The sequence below is a fragment of the Eulemur rufifrons genome, chromosome 13 (genome assembly GCF_041146395.1).
Source record: "Eulemur rufifrons isolate Redbay chromosome 13, OSU_ERuf_1, whole genome shotgun sequence".
Lineage (NCBI taxonomy): Eukaryota > Metazoa > Chordata > Mammalia > Primates > Lemuridae > Eulemur > Eulemur rufifrons.
Window position 1 is genome coordinate 12,227,616 of NC_090995.1, and position 15,535 is coordinate 12,243,150.

The 15,535-nt window shown below is 39.0% G+C and overlaps 1 protein-coding gene across 1 annotated transcript in view; it reads left to right on the forward strand.

The window, feature by feature from the left end:
* The window catches only part of WDFY3 (WD repeat and FYVE domain containing 3), a 191,163-nt gene that overhangs the window by 133,793 nt on the left and 41,835 nt on the right, over positions 1–15,535 (forward strand). Inside the window, exons 36-43 of the mRNA XM_069485368.1 lie at positions 274–434; positions 1,950–2,179; positions 3,299–3,408; positions 4,680–4,862; positions 5,724–5,881; positions 6,926–7,003; positions 7,663–7,890; positions 13,552–13,605. Coding sequence (XP_069341469.1) covers positions 274–434; positions 1,950–2,179; positions 3,299–3,408; positions 4,680–4,862; positions 5,724–5,881; positions 6,926–7,003; positions 7,663–7,890; positions 13,552–13,605 — 1,202 coding nt within the window. The remainder of the gene's footprint in view (positions 1–273; positions 435–1,949; positions 2,180–3,298; positions 3,409–4,679; positions 4,863–5,723; positions 5,882–6,925; positions 7,004–7,662; positions 7,891–13,551; positions 13,606–15,535) is intronic.

Genomic DNA, 15,535 nt, shown 5'->3' on the forward strand with positions numbered 1-15,535 from the left:
AACTGTTCACTTATCGCAGGCTGTCTTTACGCAATAAGGGACTTCACAGGTAGTCTCAATCCATAACACTTTATTACTGCTGAAATCATTTCTTGCAGTATTTCTACTGATTTCTGACCATGAGCATCATTTTCTTAAAGACATACGTAAGAGCTAGTGGTCATATTTCTAAGTGTTACACTCGTTTTCCCTTAGCCTGGTTTTCTTTGAGGATCTGGTCGTACGCTGGTAGATGCCAATTTTCTTAGACCTTTTTTTCCTGCTGGAATATAGGGGAAGACGCCTCTCTGCCTATTACCAGTGGAGGAAGCTACCAGGTATTGGTGAACAATGTGTTTTATTTCACGCAACGTGTGGTGGACAAGCTTTGGCAAGGCATGTTCAACAAAGAATCTAAACTTCTCATAGATTTTATAATTCAACTAATTGCACAGGTAATCCGTTGTCACCGTGAGTTGTAGAGTACGTGTCTTCCCATTGAAAACCTTGGCCTGTAGCGTCAACATTGTCAGAAATAAGTGTAACTAATAAGATAATGACTGTTAACATTTAATACAAAGCTACGCCTCTTAAAAGTGAATTTAAAAATATGGACTTCTAACTCTTCCCCTGTTGGCCTGGTGCCAACGTGTGCCTTGTGAAGTTGTCTAGTTCTCGCAAGCTGCGGTCGCTCACTGACCTCCCCACTGGTGTCGTTCTTTGCTACCCAGATAGATTTAAACACCTTAAGTTAATGCAATTTGATAGGTTTTCACAGTATCCTGCATCAATGTGTAAAGGCTTACACAGTATGAACAGTTGATATTAAAGGAATAGTCTCTTATCAACTGAATTTTTTACAAAGTCCATCGATGTGTAAAGGCTTACACAGCATGAAGAGTTGATATTAAAGGAATAGTCTCTTACCAACTGAATTTTTTACAAAGTCCATTGTAGTCCATATTACTTTGAAATTGTCATTTTTTGTGCATGTTCACGGTATTTTTAACTAAGGGATATTGGCCTGGTTTGGTTTGGCATGAGTGATTAATTTTATCCAACACATCATGTAGAAAGTAGGAAATACTGTTACCATGTTTTGTTAGCATGTAACGAAGACACACAGGTTCTCTTACATAACCTAAGAATGTTTTTACAGGTACATTTATGTTTAAGCCAAAGAGAAAATTCTCAAGTGAGAGGATGAAACTAGAATGTCAAAAAAAATTTTTTTTTTGGCACATCATGTCCCAGGGGGCAGAGAGGGGGGATTTTTTTTTCCCTCACATTTTAGGTAAATTTTTTCAGTAATTTTGAGCAGAGGTCATTTAACCTAGTAAAATTCGCTCAGTAGGAGCCTTCACCCAGATGGCACTTCTTCATGCCATCCGGGAGGCTGCTCTGCCCACAGGAGTGTTAGTGGCTCTCTTCACTAAGAGCTCTGTTTTTTTGTTTCTGCTTTTGTTTTTGTTTCTGAGACAGCTTCTTGCCTGTTGCCCGGGTTAAAGTGCAGTGGCATCATCATAGCTCACTGCAACCTCAAACTCCTGGGCTTAAGCCATCCTCCTACCTCAGCCTTGCAAGTAGCTAGGACTACAGGTGTGTGCTACCACTCCCAGCTAATTTTTTTTATAGAGACAGTGTCTTGCTGTGTTGCTCAGGCTGGACTTGAACTCCTGTCTTCAAGCTCTTCTCCCACCTCCGCCTCCCAGAGTGCTGAGATTACAGGCATGAGCCACTGCGCCCAGCCCAGAGCTCTGTGTTTATGTAGCACTTGTTCATTAAATTGCATTTATGTGCCTCATGGGTTCTGAACTCTGTATTAGTAAGAGCTTTGTATCTTTTAACTTACCACCTCTAGTAGTTAGCACAGCATCTACATAAAGACCTAATGAAAATTCGTGTGTAAATGATGCATAGATCTTTTATGGTTGTCCATTTTACTGAAAACTTATCTTTCATATCTTTAGTCAAAGAGAAGATCACAGGGATTGTCACTGGATGCCGTTTATCACTGCCTCAACAGGACCATCTTATACCAGTTCTCTCGGGCACACAAAACTGTTCCTCAGCAAGTGGCTCTCCTGGACTCGCTCAGGGTCTTGACTGTAAACAGGAACTTGATCCTGGGACCTGGGAACCACGACCAAGAATTCATTAGCTGTCTGGCTCACTGCTTGGTCAATCTACATGCTGGAAGGTAAATCCTTTAGGCTCAGTTTGCTACATTGAATTTGTCTTTGATATTATTCCACCAGAATCCTTTGTTTTATTTTTTCGATAGTAACGTTTCTTTCTGTGTTTAATCAATTTTATTTAAAACTTTATGCAAAAGGTACAGGGCAAGTGTTGCATTTTGGCAATGCATAAATGGGTATTTTTTTCTTTTACTTTCTGCATGTCTAAAATTTTCCATAATCACCGTGTCACTTACATCATTTTTAAAAAGAAATTTGCTTTTAAAGCAAATTAAATACACACCGTTGGAGGCTAAGCAAAGTAAAAAGAAAAACTTGATGTAATGTTATATGTTAAGTGAATAGAATTAGTAATTTACTGTTGATTGCTTTGACATATTTTTTTTAATGTCTGCTGGGGACCAGGCATGGAATTAGGAGCTGGGATAAAATGTAAAACAGACCATGTGGCCCTCTCGAAAGGAAAACGGATCGCTAAGCAGGACGGATAGCTAAACAAGACCTGTCAGGTGTACTGCGTGCTCTGCTAGTACAAGCACAGTGCTTTGGGAGCACAAAATAGGGCCCCCTAACTGGAGAGAAACACCTGCCCACTTGCAACTTGAGACCTAGCTGGAGTTGGGGAGGACAAGAGAATGGGGACAAGGGCTGCAGGTAGACAGAGCAATCTATGTGACTGCTCAGAAAGAAGAATAGGACACGTTTGGGAAACTGAGTATTTCACTGCTATAGGAGCAGAGTGGTGAGATGAGGGACTGGAGAGAGGACACAGGCATATTAGTAGAATGTTCTTTGTTAAATGAACTTTTTGTAATTTTTAAGTAGAAATGTTAACAATAATCAAAAAGCATGTTAAATATTAAGATGATAATCTTGATGCTACAGATAAGTTTAATCACATTTAGTCAAGTGGGTTTATTTGATCACCCCTTAAAGAATCTTCACGGTAAACTAGTTTTATTCTGGGCGTCTGCTGCTTAGACATTCAGTAACGTCTGCCGATAACGGAAGTTGGTGAGGGCACCGTGTTTACTTGTGTCTGCAGAGTAATTCTTAGTTACTGTAGTTTTTCAGCTACAAGCATTTCCTTCATATAATTTAAACTGGCTGGAATTTTCCAGTAACGTGGATGGATTTGGACTGGAGGCAGAAGCCCGCATGACCACGTGGCACATCATGATCCCCTCGGACATCGAACCAGACGGTAGTTACAGCCAGGATATTAGTGAAGGTAATTGCCTCAATTTAGGGATTTGTTATTGTTGTTGTTTTATCTCCAGTTTTTAATAGATAACCAAAAAAATTGACTTCAGAAACTGCCAACATTGACAGCCACTCTCTGAGTAGGGCAACTTGTACACACACCAACAAAGTGTCTCTTTGTGCCAAGACGGGTCATCACCAGCTCTCCATGTTTCTTAGTAACACTGAGAGACCTGATGGTAGGATTTACACTTGGGTAAGTAGTAGAAGTGCAGATACTAACTTAGCGTTTACTGTAACGTAGAATCAGCCATAGCACATTAGAGGCCAAACATTGCTTGTGACGGGTTGTTAGTAGTGCCATTTTTATTTTATTCTCTCTCTTCTTAAAAATCTGGTTTTCCCTCTGGTATCGTAGGTATTACACGTTGAAGTCTTTGTGTGGATTGATTTCTTTTCTTCACATGTTCAGTAATAAAGATGAAATCAGTATGGTGGTGTCTGTCTCCCAGCAATACTGTGTGGCAGTTCTGCGTTTGCTTTTATCCTTAGGAAATCCAGCACTAATTCTTTCTTTCTTTCATTCATTTAAGCATTATTCTTCTTTCACCAGACTCTCTTGAACCCCAGACACAAAAGACACAGGGATTGTTTTCGTCCCCTAAAGAGCTGACACTCCTTCTCAAAGCAAGGTCCTCAGACTAGCAATGTCAGCGTCAGCACTTGGTAGAAAAACAGATTCTCTGGTCCCACTCAGATGTACTGAATCGGAAACTCTGGGAGTGGGACCAGCCGTCTGTTGTAACGGGCCCTCCAGGAGATTCCGATGCTGGGTGAAGATTGACTGTTCTCGAGGAAGAGTCAGACAAATTGACAAGGAGTCCAAAGCAAAACTGAATTTAATAGTAAAAATCTTCATTACTTATTTTCTTGTGCAAACTATTCAAAAACAACTGACTTAGTTTTGAACTCACGTTAAATATTCAGAGCTAAAAATTACTATTTAAAAGTAATAGATAAGACATAAGTTCTTATCTTTTAGAAGCTAGGTAATTATATATGTGTAATTTCTAATTTTCTAAAGAAAAATATAGTCTTTCTTTATGAATGTAAAGATCTTTAAAATGTTTTCCAAGTAGCCAGGCATAGTTTGGGTTAGCTAAATAACCTTTCACTGAGCTGGATATAACATGAACGTTTTTGCAATTAAATACTGTAGTTGAAATTCCTAGATGTGAAACATGAAGAAAAATTATTGTATTTTGATTATTTGCTTGCCTTTTTCTTTTCATTTACTAGGGCGTCAGCTTCTCATAAAAGCTGTCAACAGAGTTTGGACTGAACTGATTCATAGCAAGAAACAAGTTTTGGAGGAACTTTTCAAAGTAACTCTGCCCGTGAACGAAAGGGGCCACGTGGACATAGCCATAGCAAGGCCGCTCATTGAGGAAGCTGGTCTGAAGTGCTGGCAGAACCATTTGGGTAAGGAGGCCTGTAGACATCATGTGACCATGCATCCGTCATGTGTGGGTCCACTTTAAATACGTAATTAAAACATTCGTCAAAGAATACTGTATGGCAGTAGAAATTGAAATCTATACATTCTAACCATTCTAGAATGATTATATCGAGATGTCAGTTTTCTTCTTGTATTTTTTTTTTTTTTTTTTTACATTCAAGGTGTGTTATACATCTGCCATGGATGAGTTTAGAAAATAACACATTGCTTACAGCTTTAGTGTGGTCGCTGTCTTGGCTCTGTGTCCATGACCCCTTCTCCATAATTTTGAAATTCAAATAGCCCTGAAAACCCAACATTTTTCATTAATGTAGTGCCAAAACTGACTTGGTAGCAGAACCTAACTTATCTTTCTTTGTCCTACTTGGTGTGAATATTCATACGTTTTGCTGCAGTAATATTATGTGTTAAATTATAGCTTGGTACCCTCGACCCTCTGGTGGTGTTCTATAACGTACAATGTATGTACCGTATAGCCTTTTTAAAATCCAAAACTTTTTAAGTTCCAACATTTACCCAGCACCAGAGATTTTTGCTAAGGGATTGTGAATTATTATTAGCCTAGAAATGCATTACAGTTAAAATAAATTGGCATATTATTACAGAGCTGTGAGACTTCAATCAAATGTGAATTGAGCTAGTATAATAATTCACAAGCAGCCATCCTTAAATAAATTTGCGTTATCTAAAATGTCTGCATTAGTAATACATGCTGCTTTTGATAACGATAGTATTGTGGTTTGTAACCATGGTATGAAAGTATTAAAAGTAAGGCTCATAAATACATGGAGAAATTATAAAATAATGTAATTTTAATTTCATAGCCCATGAAAAGAAATGCATAAGTCGAGGAGAAGCTTTGGTGCCCACCACCCAGTCCAAACTGTCCCGTGTCAGCAGTGGCTTCGGTCTTTCCAAGTTAACAGGATCAAGAAGGAATCGAAAGGAAAGTGGTCTAAACAAACACAGTCTTTCCACCCAGGTACTTTATGTAGTTTCATTAATGATTATTATTAGGAATCTATATTTCAAGGTTTAGTTCTAGTATTTTATTATACATGATATGCTTAATACGTACAAGCAGATGATTGGAAACGGAACTTTTCTGTGTTTTTGCTTTAGAAAAGAGAAGTAACCCAGATTATGAGAACTTCTTCCATTTTATTAGGGTAAAATTGCATTATGAGTGCTGTGTACTTACATCCACTTTATAATTGGACATAACATGAGATTCATAGATTGATAAACGATCAGACTATGGGTAATTTTCTCCCAGTTTTTCCAACTTTCACTGTTACTGATAGTTACGTGAATTTTAAGGCAACAGCACAGCAAAGGCTTTTTAAAATTTTTATGATCTTGTTGTATATACTTGTGACTGATGTTTTTAAAAAACTCATCTGCCTCCAGCATTAGCTTCTACCTCATCACACTTCCTTCACCATCCCGGAATCTAAGTGGCATCTCGTGTGTCAGGTTGGGTTTTCCAGGAAGAAAACTCTGAGATGGAGTTTAGTGTAGAGGGTGTCTGTTAGAGGTGCCCTTGGGGTCAGCGCCCACGGGAGGGAGGTGAAGGAAGCAGGATGGGGCACAGGGAAATGTCAGGCTGCAGTGCAGTTCTGGTGACAGCCTCACCTGACCTCAGTGAAGTCTTGAAGCCAAAATAGCCTGGCGGAGTTGACGTGCCCTGAGCTGACATGGCTCAGCCTCAGCGCTCAGATCAGCTCCTCACTGGGTGTGAGTCGCCCTGCGGCTCACGCAGTCCCTGGGGTGCCGGCAGCACTCGGGGCGCTGGGCGGCAAGCCCTTCTCTGACGGGGACTGGGGGCAGGGCCGCAGAGTTCTGTCCGTCACACAGACCTCCATTAGACTCATCACATAAAATTCAGTCCGGATTTATTTGTGTTTTCTGTAGTGGGTGCTTTTGACAGAATTTTAACTAATTATTAAGCATCCATTTCAAGGGTAGTTGACTCTTTTTCCAGGAAATCCATGAAATACTCACGACTCTTTCTATCCGTTGTTAGGAGATTTCTCAGTGGATGTTTACGCATATCGCTGTTGTTCGTGACCTGGTAGATACACAGTACAAGGAGTATCAGGAGGTAAGAATCTGTAATCACGGTAATGATCTGTTTTGCATTTCTTGGATGTGATCGGGCTCTGTTCTTCCTGACATCTTCCTACCCATTGTAAGGGTACGTTGCTGAACTGTGTTCATCATCAGGTGACGCTTTTAATTAGCCCTGCCATCAGCTATATTCTGGCCATTGATTTTAAGATGAAAAATTTGAATCTTCTATAAACTACTTTTGAAAAAGCAACAAGGGAAATCAGCACAGTTGAATGCTATTGGTATTCACTACTGACATATCACATGTCTTTGTTCCTAATAAAAATAAAAACATAAGAATGCACCCTCTCTTTCAGTATATTTTCATAAGTGATGTTACCATTTTTCCTGTGCCAGAGAAACGAAGTTCCTTCAGCTCTATTTGACGACACTGCATACTCTCCCTGTACATACCTGTCATTTCCTTGGCACCAAAATAATCGTCATCTTGGGTCCCCACAACAAACGCCACTTCTCACTAAGTCATTGGCACTGTAACCGTAAATGAATGTCCGTTTACTTTTATAATACTGACAGAAGTGCTGTGGATTGTGCGTGCTTCCACACGGTCACTGGGTTTCGGTGACTCGTAGACCTCTCGCTGTTACTTCTGCCTTTGCCTGGAAACCCACCTGGGCTCTCTCCCGCCAGCGCCAGCAGAACGCCCTGAAGTACGTGACGGAGGAGTGGTGCCAGATCGAGTGCGAGCTGCTGCGGGAGCGGGGGCTCTGGGGCCCCCCCATCGGCTCCCACCTGGACAAGTGGATGCTGGAGATGACAGAGGGGCCCTGCCGGATGAGGAAGAAGATGGTGCGGAACGACATGTTTTACAACCACTACCCGTACGTGCCCGAAACAGAGCAAGAGACAAGCGTGCCGGTGAGTGTGCAGAAGTAAACGTCTGTAGTGACTGTCACGGGTGGTTGTTTTTTTTTCTTTGTAAACATTTTTTTCGTTTTTAGATGCATTACCTAAACTAGCTAATACGGAAGATTCAACAGGTGGTACTAAAGTGATAACGTCAGGGTGGTGGAATGCAGAGACGCAGCGCTGTGACAGGGACACGTCGTAGGGAAGTGGCTTCGATCACGGACTCTGACGCCAGACTGCCCAGATTTGAAACCTGGCTCCGCCACTTTTCTAGCTGGGCGCAAGTCATGGAACGTTGCTAGGTTTCCATCCCCGTAGGTCTAAAATGCAGCCAGGAATAGTTCCACCTCATGGGGCTGTTAGGAGGATTAAGTTAGTTATTATAAAATTAGTGAAGTACTTAGAATGATGTTCGGCATAGAGTAAGCGCTATACACGTCTTCTAATAAGTAGTTCGGATTGTATAATATGAGGCAGCTCAGATTGGTCCAATGCCTTTTTCTTCTCTGCCAAAAACCACGGCTCCGTTCATCTTGTACTCACTGATTCAGCCTCTGTCCTGATGCTACTTGGAACATAGATCTTAGCATCAACCTAAGTGCCCATCAGCAGGTGAATGGATGGAGAAAATGTGGTGTATATACACCATGCAGTACTATTCAGCCTTTAAAAAGAGGGAAATCTGTCACTTGTGACAACGTGGATGAATCTGGAGGACATACTGAGGTGAAATTCAGCCAGGTGCAAAAGAACAAATGCCGCATGGTCTCATGCAGAAGCTAAAACAATTGAACTCAAAGCAGAGTAGAATGGTGGTGACCGGAGGCTGGGTTTGGGGGAATGGGGAGAGGTTGGTCAAAGGGTATGAAGTTTCAGTTACACTGGAGGAATAAATTTTTGAAGATCTATTTCATGCCGTGATGACTATAGTTAATAATGTATGTTTTGAAATTGCTAAGGGAGTAAATTTCAAATGTTCTCAACACAAAATAACTATTTGAGGTGATGGATGTGTTAATTAGCTATATTTAATCATTCACATTGTGTACTTGTAACAGTATTTTGTACTCCATAAATATAAATAATTATAATTTGACAATTTACAGTAAATTTTTTTTTAGAGAAAGAATGTGGGGCCGGGCGCGGTGGCTCACGCCTGTAATCCTAGCACTCTAGGAGGCTGAGGCGGGAGGATCCCTTGAGCCCAGGAGTTGGAGGTTGCAGTGAGCTATGATGATGCCACTGCACTCTAGCTGGGGCGACAGAGCAAGACTGTGTCTCAACAACAACAAAAAAAAGAATATAGGTGTTTGCCCCTGCTAATAGTTAAGATTTTTGAAGATAGCTGTCTAAAGTGTACTTTTCTCAAAGCCGTTCAATTTTGTCAAGAATGCCGTACTTGATATAGCTGCACCTTAAAGCACTATAATTCCTAATATGAGAGCACTAGGTAAGAAAATTAATCCACCCATATTTTTGCAGCCTTTTACTAGCACCTACTTTTATAAGAGCAAAGCAGCAATACAATCTCTGATACTTAATCTTTTTCCTCACACAAATAATCATTAAGAATTTAAGCCTTTAGCAGTTTGATTCTTATTGAGGCAACATTCGTTTAAATTTAATCCATTCAGGAATACTAAGATATAAAATAAATATGTTCTCCCAAATACATGACCAATTCACTATTTTGGTGACTGAGACATAAACTACTATAGCAGATAAAACCAAAGTAACCCATTCAGAGTTGACACCTGCAACCTTAATATCTTCAGCGTTTCACCTAAGCAAAGGGGTTCACCAGCCTGTGAAATCTAAACAGATACTCTCAGAAATGAGCATGTACCATGTAGAACTTATTTTTTAACAGATGAGTCACATGCTGGAAAATACAAGACAGTTGAGAAATGCTGGAGATAAGTTTACATAAAAGGAAAAAGCAGGTGGGAAGAGGAGACAATTACAGAATGTAGAATTCATGCTGCATAGTTCATGCAAGAGTCAAGGTTAACCTGCTAGGATGAAATTTTCTGAATGAATAATCTTTATTTTGGTTTTTGGCAGTTCAAAATCTTTTGTCAATTTGAAATGCCATTAAATGTTCACTGTTACCTTACGGAATGTGCATTCTGACAATGTGGAAAACAAAGAACTTTTCAGAAAGTGAAAGTATCTGTTACCCCCTCTGACTTCTACCATGAAGTCAAAAAAAAAAAAAAAAAAAAGGAAGCTAATATTTACAAAGCACAGTGAGCTAGATGCTCTGCAGAGCAGTTATGTGATTTTCATGTCAGTCTTATAACAGCCCTCAGGAGTACTGTTAACATTAGTATCCCAGATTTACGGATGAGGAACTACAACCTAGGATAGTTAAGGAACTCTTCTAAGTTCTGCTCCTCTACTAAGTAGTGGAGTAAGGTGTGAATACAGTTCAGCAGTTCCTTAGACATTGAATCACTTTGAAAAAGAAAAGATTCTGGTGTTTACTGGTTTTGTGACATTGTCCATAGACAGTGAGTATATTCTATATTTGGTTTTGTCTCTCAGATGCTAACAGAGTGCCTAATAATAAATGTTGAGTGAGTGGACTACCAGCATTCTGTCTTCTTAAGTTATAAACTTTGTTCCATTGCTTCCTGTTCAGCACTCTAGAATTTTCCTAAATCTGAATTTTTTCCACTAAAAAAGTCTAGAAGCAGATTTTATGAACCCTGAAGTTTATACAATTTAGGAGAGAGCTCTGTAAGAAAAAGAGTACAGAATTGTGAGCACAAAATTACTAGGGCTCTGCTTCCAGGGTTTTGAAGGGGACCCATGAGAAGTGAGGGCCACTGAGGTTTAAGCTGCGTTGACCCCATAGTCAATCCACCCCCATCCCGAGCTGTATCAAACACGGCTTCCCAGAGTCAGAGACCAGTCAGTTCTTCCCTTTCGACGCCGATAAATACAGTCAGTACTTCCTGGGACGTAACAGACGTGTGCCAACCTAGAAACTGCTTTTGAAGGCTCTTGATGTGGGTAAAACAGGCTTTTACCTATCAAGGGCAAATGATTCCATCTTTTGCCTTATTTATTAATTACTGCGTCTCAGTAACGTTTACATTTTTAGTCCTGTCACTTAAGCTGAAGAATACAGTGATGATTAAAAAGTTAATTTCTTGTTTTAAAGGTTTCGTGTGTTAGAAATAAATTAGGCGATTTGGGTTTTTTTTTTTTTTTTTAGTCATTCAAGTGACTTGACAGTGTTACATACTGTATAAAATAAAGCTTACCTGTTTTGAATCTTATTTCTTGATTTTAAATTATATATTTGTTTATAGAACATATTTTAGTGTTTCATTTGGTACAGACTTAAAAGCATTGGAAGTTTATCAAAAATTGTTGTAATAAAAGAGATAGTAATAATTTTTAATGTCCGGAGGAAAATTCTGTATTCTTACATGAAAATGATGTATTCTCGCTGCACGGTGGCTTTCCTTAGAGGGTAATTTTCATAATTAAAACAGCTATATTAAATTATACTATAATTTTATATTTTAAATAGTAATATTAATTATAGATAGTGTTAAAATGTAAGCCTGGAATATGATGAAAATACAAAATCTGGTTTTTTTTTAAAGCAATTCTCTCTTTACTCTGACTCGTAAGGAAAATAAGATCCCATATTTTGCAATTTAAAAATATCATATTTAAATATTAGGCTTTAAATCTGTAATCCCCTTACTTTTACAGAATAGTAATCTCAAACAAATTTATTATTCTTTTGCAGAGATCATTGAGGCAAAGACTTCATTGTCTACCCATTAATTTTGGGTTGCTCAGGGACAGGAGGCTAATCAACTTTAAGGTTTCTTTTCTAATGAAGCGAGTCTCTTGTGGCTGCCTCCACATATTTTTATATTATATATAGATGTCACAAGAGTCATAGAAACTGAACAACTCATTTGAGAAATTTCATTGCCAGCGTTATAGAAAAATTATTTTTTAGAAATCCTGACTTTGAAAAATAGATGTCTATGTAAGTAATTATAAAAATTAGTGCTACTTTTTAAATAAAAAGGGAACCATGATAATACTAAAATTATTGGTGTAGCATACGTATTTGCTGTTGAATGCTGGACCTTTTAGTAGAATAAGAATCTCAGTCAATCAATCAATGAGCAAATATGGATTAAACCAACATAGTACCATGTGCTGCAGGGAAAAATTATGAGGGTAGACGTGGAAGATCCTACCCACATTCTGGTTGGAAATGTAGATAGTGTGCATCAAACCTGGGTTTGACAGTAGTAATTGGTCCATTTTGCTTTTTGGTTTATGACATTATATATGTCTATATTGGTTTTTTTAGTAAATTTCAAAGTGAGTTGCAGAATCAGTACCATTTCCACTGTATTTTATTACGATTAATTAGAGTTCAATATTTGTTTATAATTCTTTTTTCACTGAGGCAAATTTTACATACATTGAAATACACAGATCTTAAGTGTGCCATTCAGTGATTTGTTTTTTCTTGGTCTCTTTTTTTTAACATTGGATTTCCTGATCTCTTTTTGCGTTTAAAATACTTTTATTTTATCGTGGTCCATTCAGTGAGTTTGAACAAATGTATACCCTGCACTTGTGTAATCTAAATCCCTACCAAGACCGAGGACATTGATGTGGATTTTAAACATTATTCTTCCATAGAAGATAGACTTTTACAAGTTTGCTTTAAGAAGAAAGATTCATGAAAACCATGTGAAATATTTGAAAGTCTGCCTAGTGGTCCAGTGTTTGTTTTGCCCATGGAAGCAAACATTTGTGGAAGCATTGTGTCTGCTTATGTTTACTGTAGGGAGAGGTACCAGAAGTCACTGCCTGATATACACTATGAAAAGGAGGAAAGCTTGGAAGTAGTTCTTGGCTGCATTACTGTCTATGTGTAGCTGCCTGTGTGCTTACGTGCACAAGCTATGTGCTCAACAGAAATTGCCTTCTTGTTAATCAGGATTTTATTCTGAGAATAAAATATAAATCAACTACCTAGTTCTTTTAAAAGGACTCTTTAAAAAATTTTTGGTCTGCGGGCCAATGATCCAGTGTACCTTCTGCTTTCAGCGTTTCTGCGATGGTGAAGGTAGTGAAAAAAAAAAAAAAAGTAGGTCCTTGGGCTTTTATTGGAGGATGTTTTTTCACTAATAAGCACTTAGTGATTTCTGTGGCATGGGGTATCACAGATGATAGTTGAAACCAGTTCGTTGCTCCTGTTACAACGCAGACCTGGGCATAAGCACAGGGAAAAGAAGATGAAATATATCAGCTAGCATTAGGTTCTGTTATACTGATTTCTGTTTTTTCCTTTTGAAAACATATAAAGACTTGCCTGTAACTCGTCCAGGATGGCAGCCTGTGCTGAAGTTTTGTCTGTGTGGTTTGTAAGAGTTTGCCCTGTTCGGTAGCACTGAGACTTTGGGTGTGTTCAGGTTTCACTTAAAGCTACTTTTTGATCATTGAAAAAATAACTGCAAGATGCAAAGTAATTATTTAAGCTGCTTCGCTGTCATGTTAATTTTCTTTGAGTGACTACATCTTCCATATTTCATACGATCCTCAAGAAAATTTTATTTTGTTTTCCTCTTTTATGTTTTTTTTTTTCTGATATGTCTATACTTAATACCCTGTTTTCAGTCTGAGATCCCAAGTAAACAGCCTGAGACACCCGATGATATCATTCCTCAAAAGGTAAAACACGAATTACCGTCAAAGAATGCAAAAACTACTTGCAGTTTTTTGTTTTTCGGGGTTTTGTTGTTTGTGCATGGTAGACTAGACTAACTTTAAAGACTGGCTTTCAATTCGTTGTTTCTCTAAAGTTCCTTAGAGTTGAAAAGTTGGTTTCATTCACGCTGAGAGATGCTGTTCTGCCCTTTCTCAGCTCTGTTCTGATCAGCTCCGTAGGGTTTGTGTGCTGCTCACTAACAGGCTCGCTTCTCACTGCTCTCACCGCACAGCGTGAACCGCTTCCCACTCAGACTAACACACTGTGAGGCACGTTAGTAATGGGCAGCCTGGCATCTCCAACTTCTTTTTTTCAAGCACTCATTTAATTCTTCTAGACGCTAAAGTGTGTATTTCGAGAATGCAACAGTGCCTTCTCTTTTAAAATTATTATTTTTTTTTCAATCCGAAGGAACTAATGGAAACTAAGAATGTGTGATCACTTCTTAATGTACCATTTTGATTTATTTTGATTAGGATAAAATTTAATCATTGTTTTCATTTTCCAGAAAGATGAAGTACATAACTCAGTAAAAAAATGTAGTTCTTTAGAACACAGAAATGTACCTCAAAAAAATATTTAAGGGAAAATTCTTGTGGATGAAGTTTAAATCTGCACCGAAGTCAGTAAGCAAGTGAATGCTGCCCCACGTCTTTTAATTCATTGTCTTGCCCATTACTAACTATGCTTCATCTTTTTAAATATTAGCAATTTTGAGTTGAAAATAACTGTCGTACCTTATGCAGAATTGTTACGATGCAAAGTTTACTGCCTTCCTTTCATTCTCTAAAATATTGCAGTGTCCTTATGCCCATCAGATTGAGCCTTTGAGTTGTAATATTATTTTACATCATTTTAATACTTTCCTGTGTCATCTCATGTTTTTCATTCTCCTCAGTTCACTAGCAACTCTGCTCCCTGACGCTGTGCCTAAGTTAAAAGAAGGGGAGTGTAATTCCACGTAGCTACCTTTCTGTGTAGCAATCAGTTCACAGACGTTGCTTGAAATGAGCAACGTTGGGATGATACATAGTGACTACGTGAGTTTAAAGAGTAGGCAAATAGAATACTTTTAATTAGGTATTGTTATTCATAGGAAAGGAGAAATAAAAATGATATTTAGAAGGGGAAGGTTTTAAAGCATGTTTCAAATTCCATTGTTTTCTTAATTGTTAATCCAAAGTCTGGATCGAATTCTGAGCTGAGGAACCTACATACACCTAAACGTCTCCCTCTGTGGTTTTAAATTTTGTAGGATATTTTAATCTTTTATTTCTCATCGTCTGTGGCCTTAAGAGGAAAAAATTATCAAAACATATATTTGTAGGTGATTAGTTTCTTCAAAATGGACTTACGTATGCTCTTGCTATACTCACTCAGTGAGTAAGTGACGTATCACATGATCTGTCACACGACAGACAATCAGCAGGTCGGAGGTGGCAGCTGGTGGTGGCAGGCCAACCAGAGTGTCAGCGGGCAGGGAACTGCTTGATCCCTGGTGGGTCAGGACTCTCAGAAGGGTCTGAGGAAGGTTTTGGCCATATCCAGAGAATTCCCAGTGAAACATGGGAATATGGGAAAGACTAGGGCAGTTCTGAGTCTCTGCCTCCAGGTGTCTGCCGTGAACACTCGCACCGATGGTTCTGACTGTATGCCTGGCCGACGGACGGGACCTGGGGCGGAAGCAGAGCCCCGGGCCCCTCCCCGACGAGACAGTCTCCGGTGGGCGCTCTCTTTACTGCCCAGGGAGCTGTCCGGATGCATCACTGAAGACGTGCTGTGCTAACATGGAAACACGGTTTGGCCAGAGATTATTTTAGGAAGGACAAAACTGCCAATACTGTTTTCCATATCAGTTGTAAATATCAGTGGAACTTAAAAATAGAGAAATTT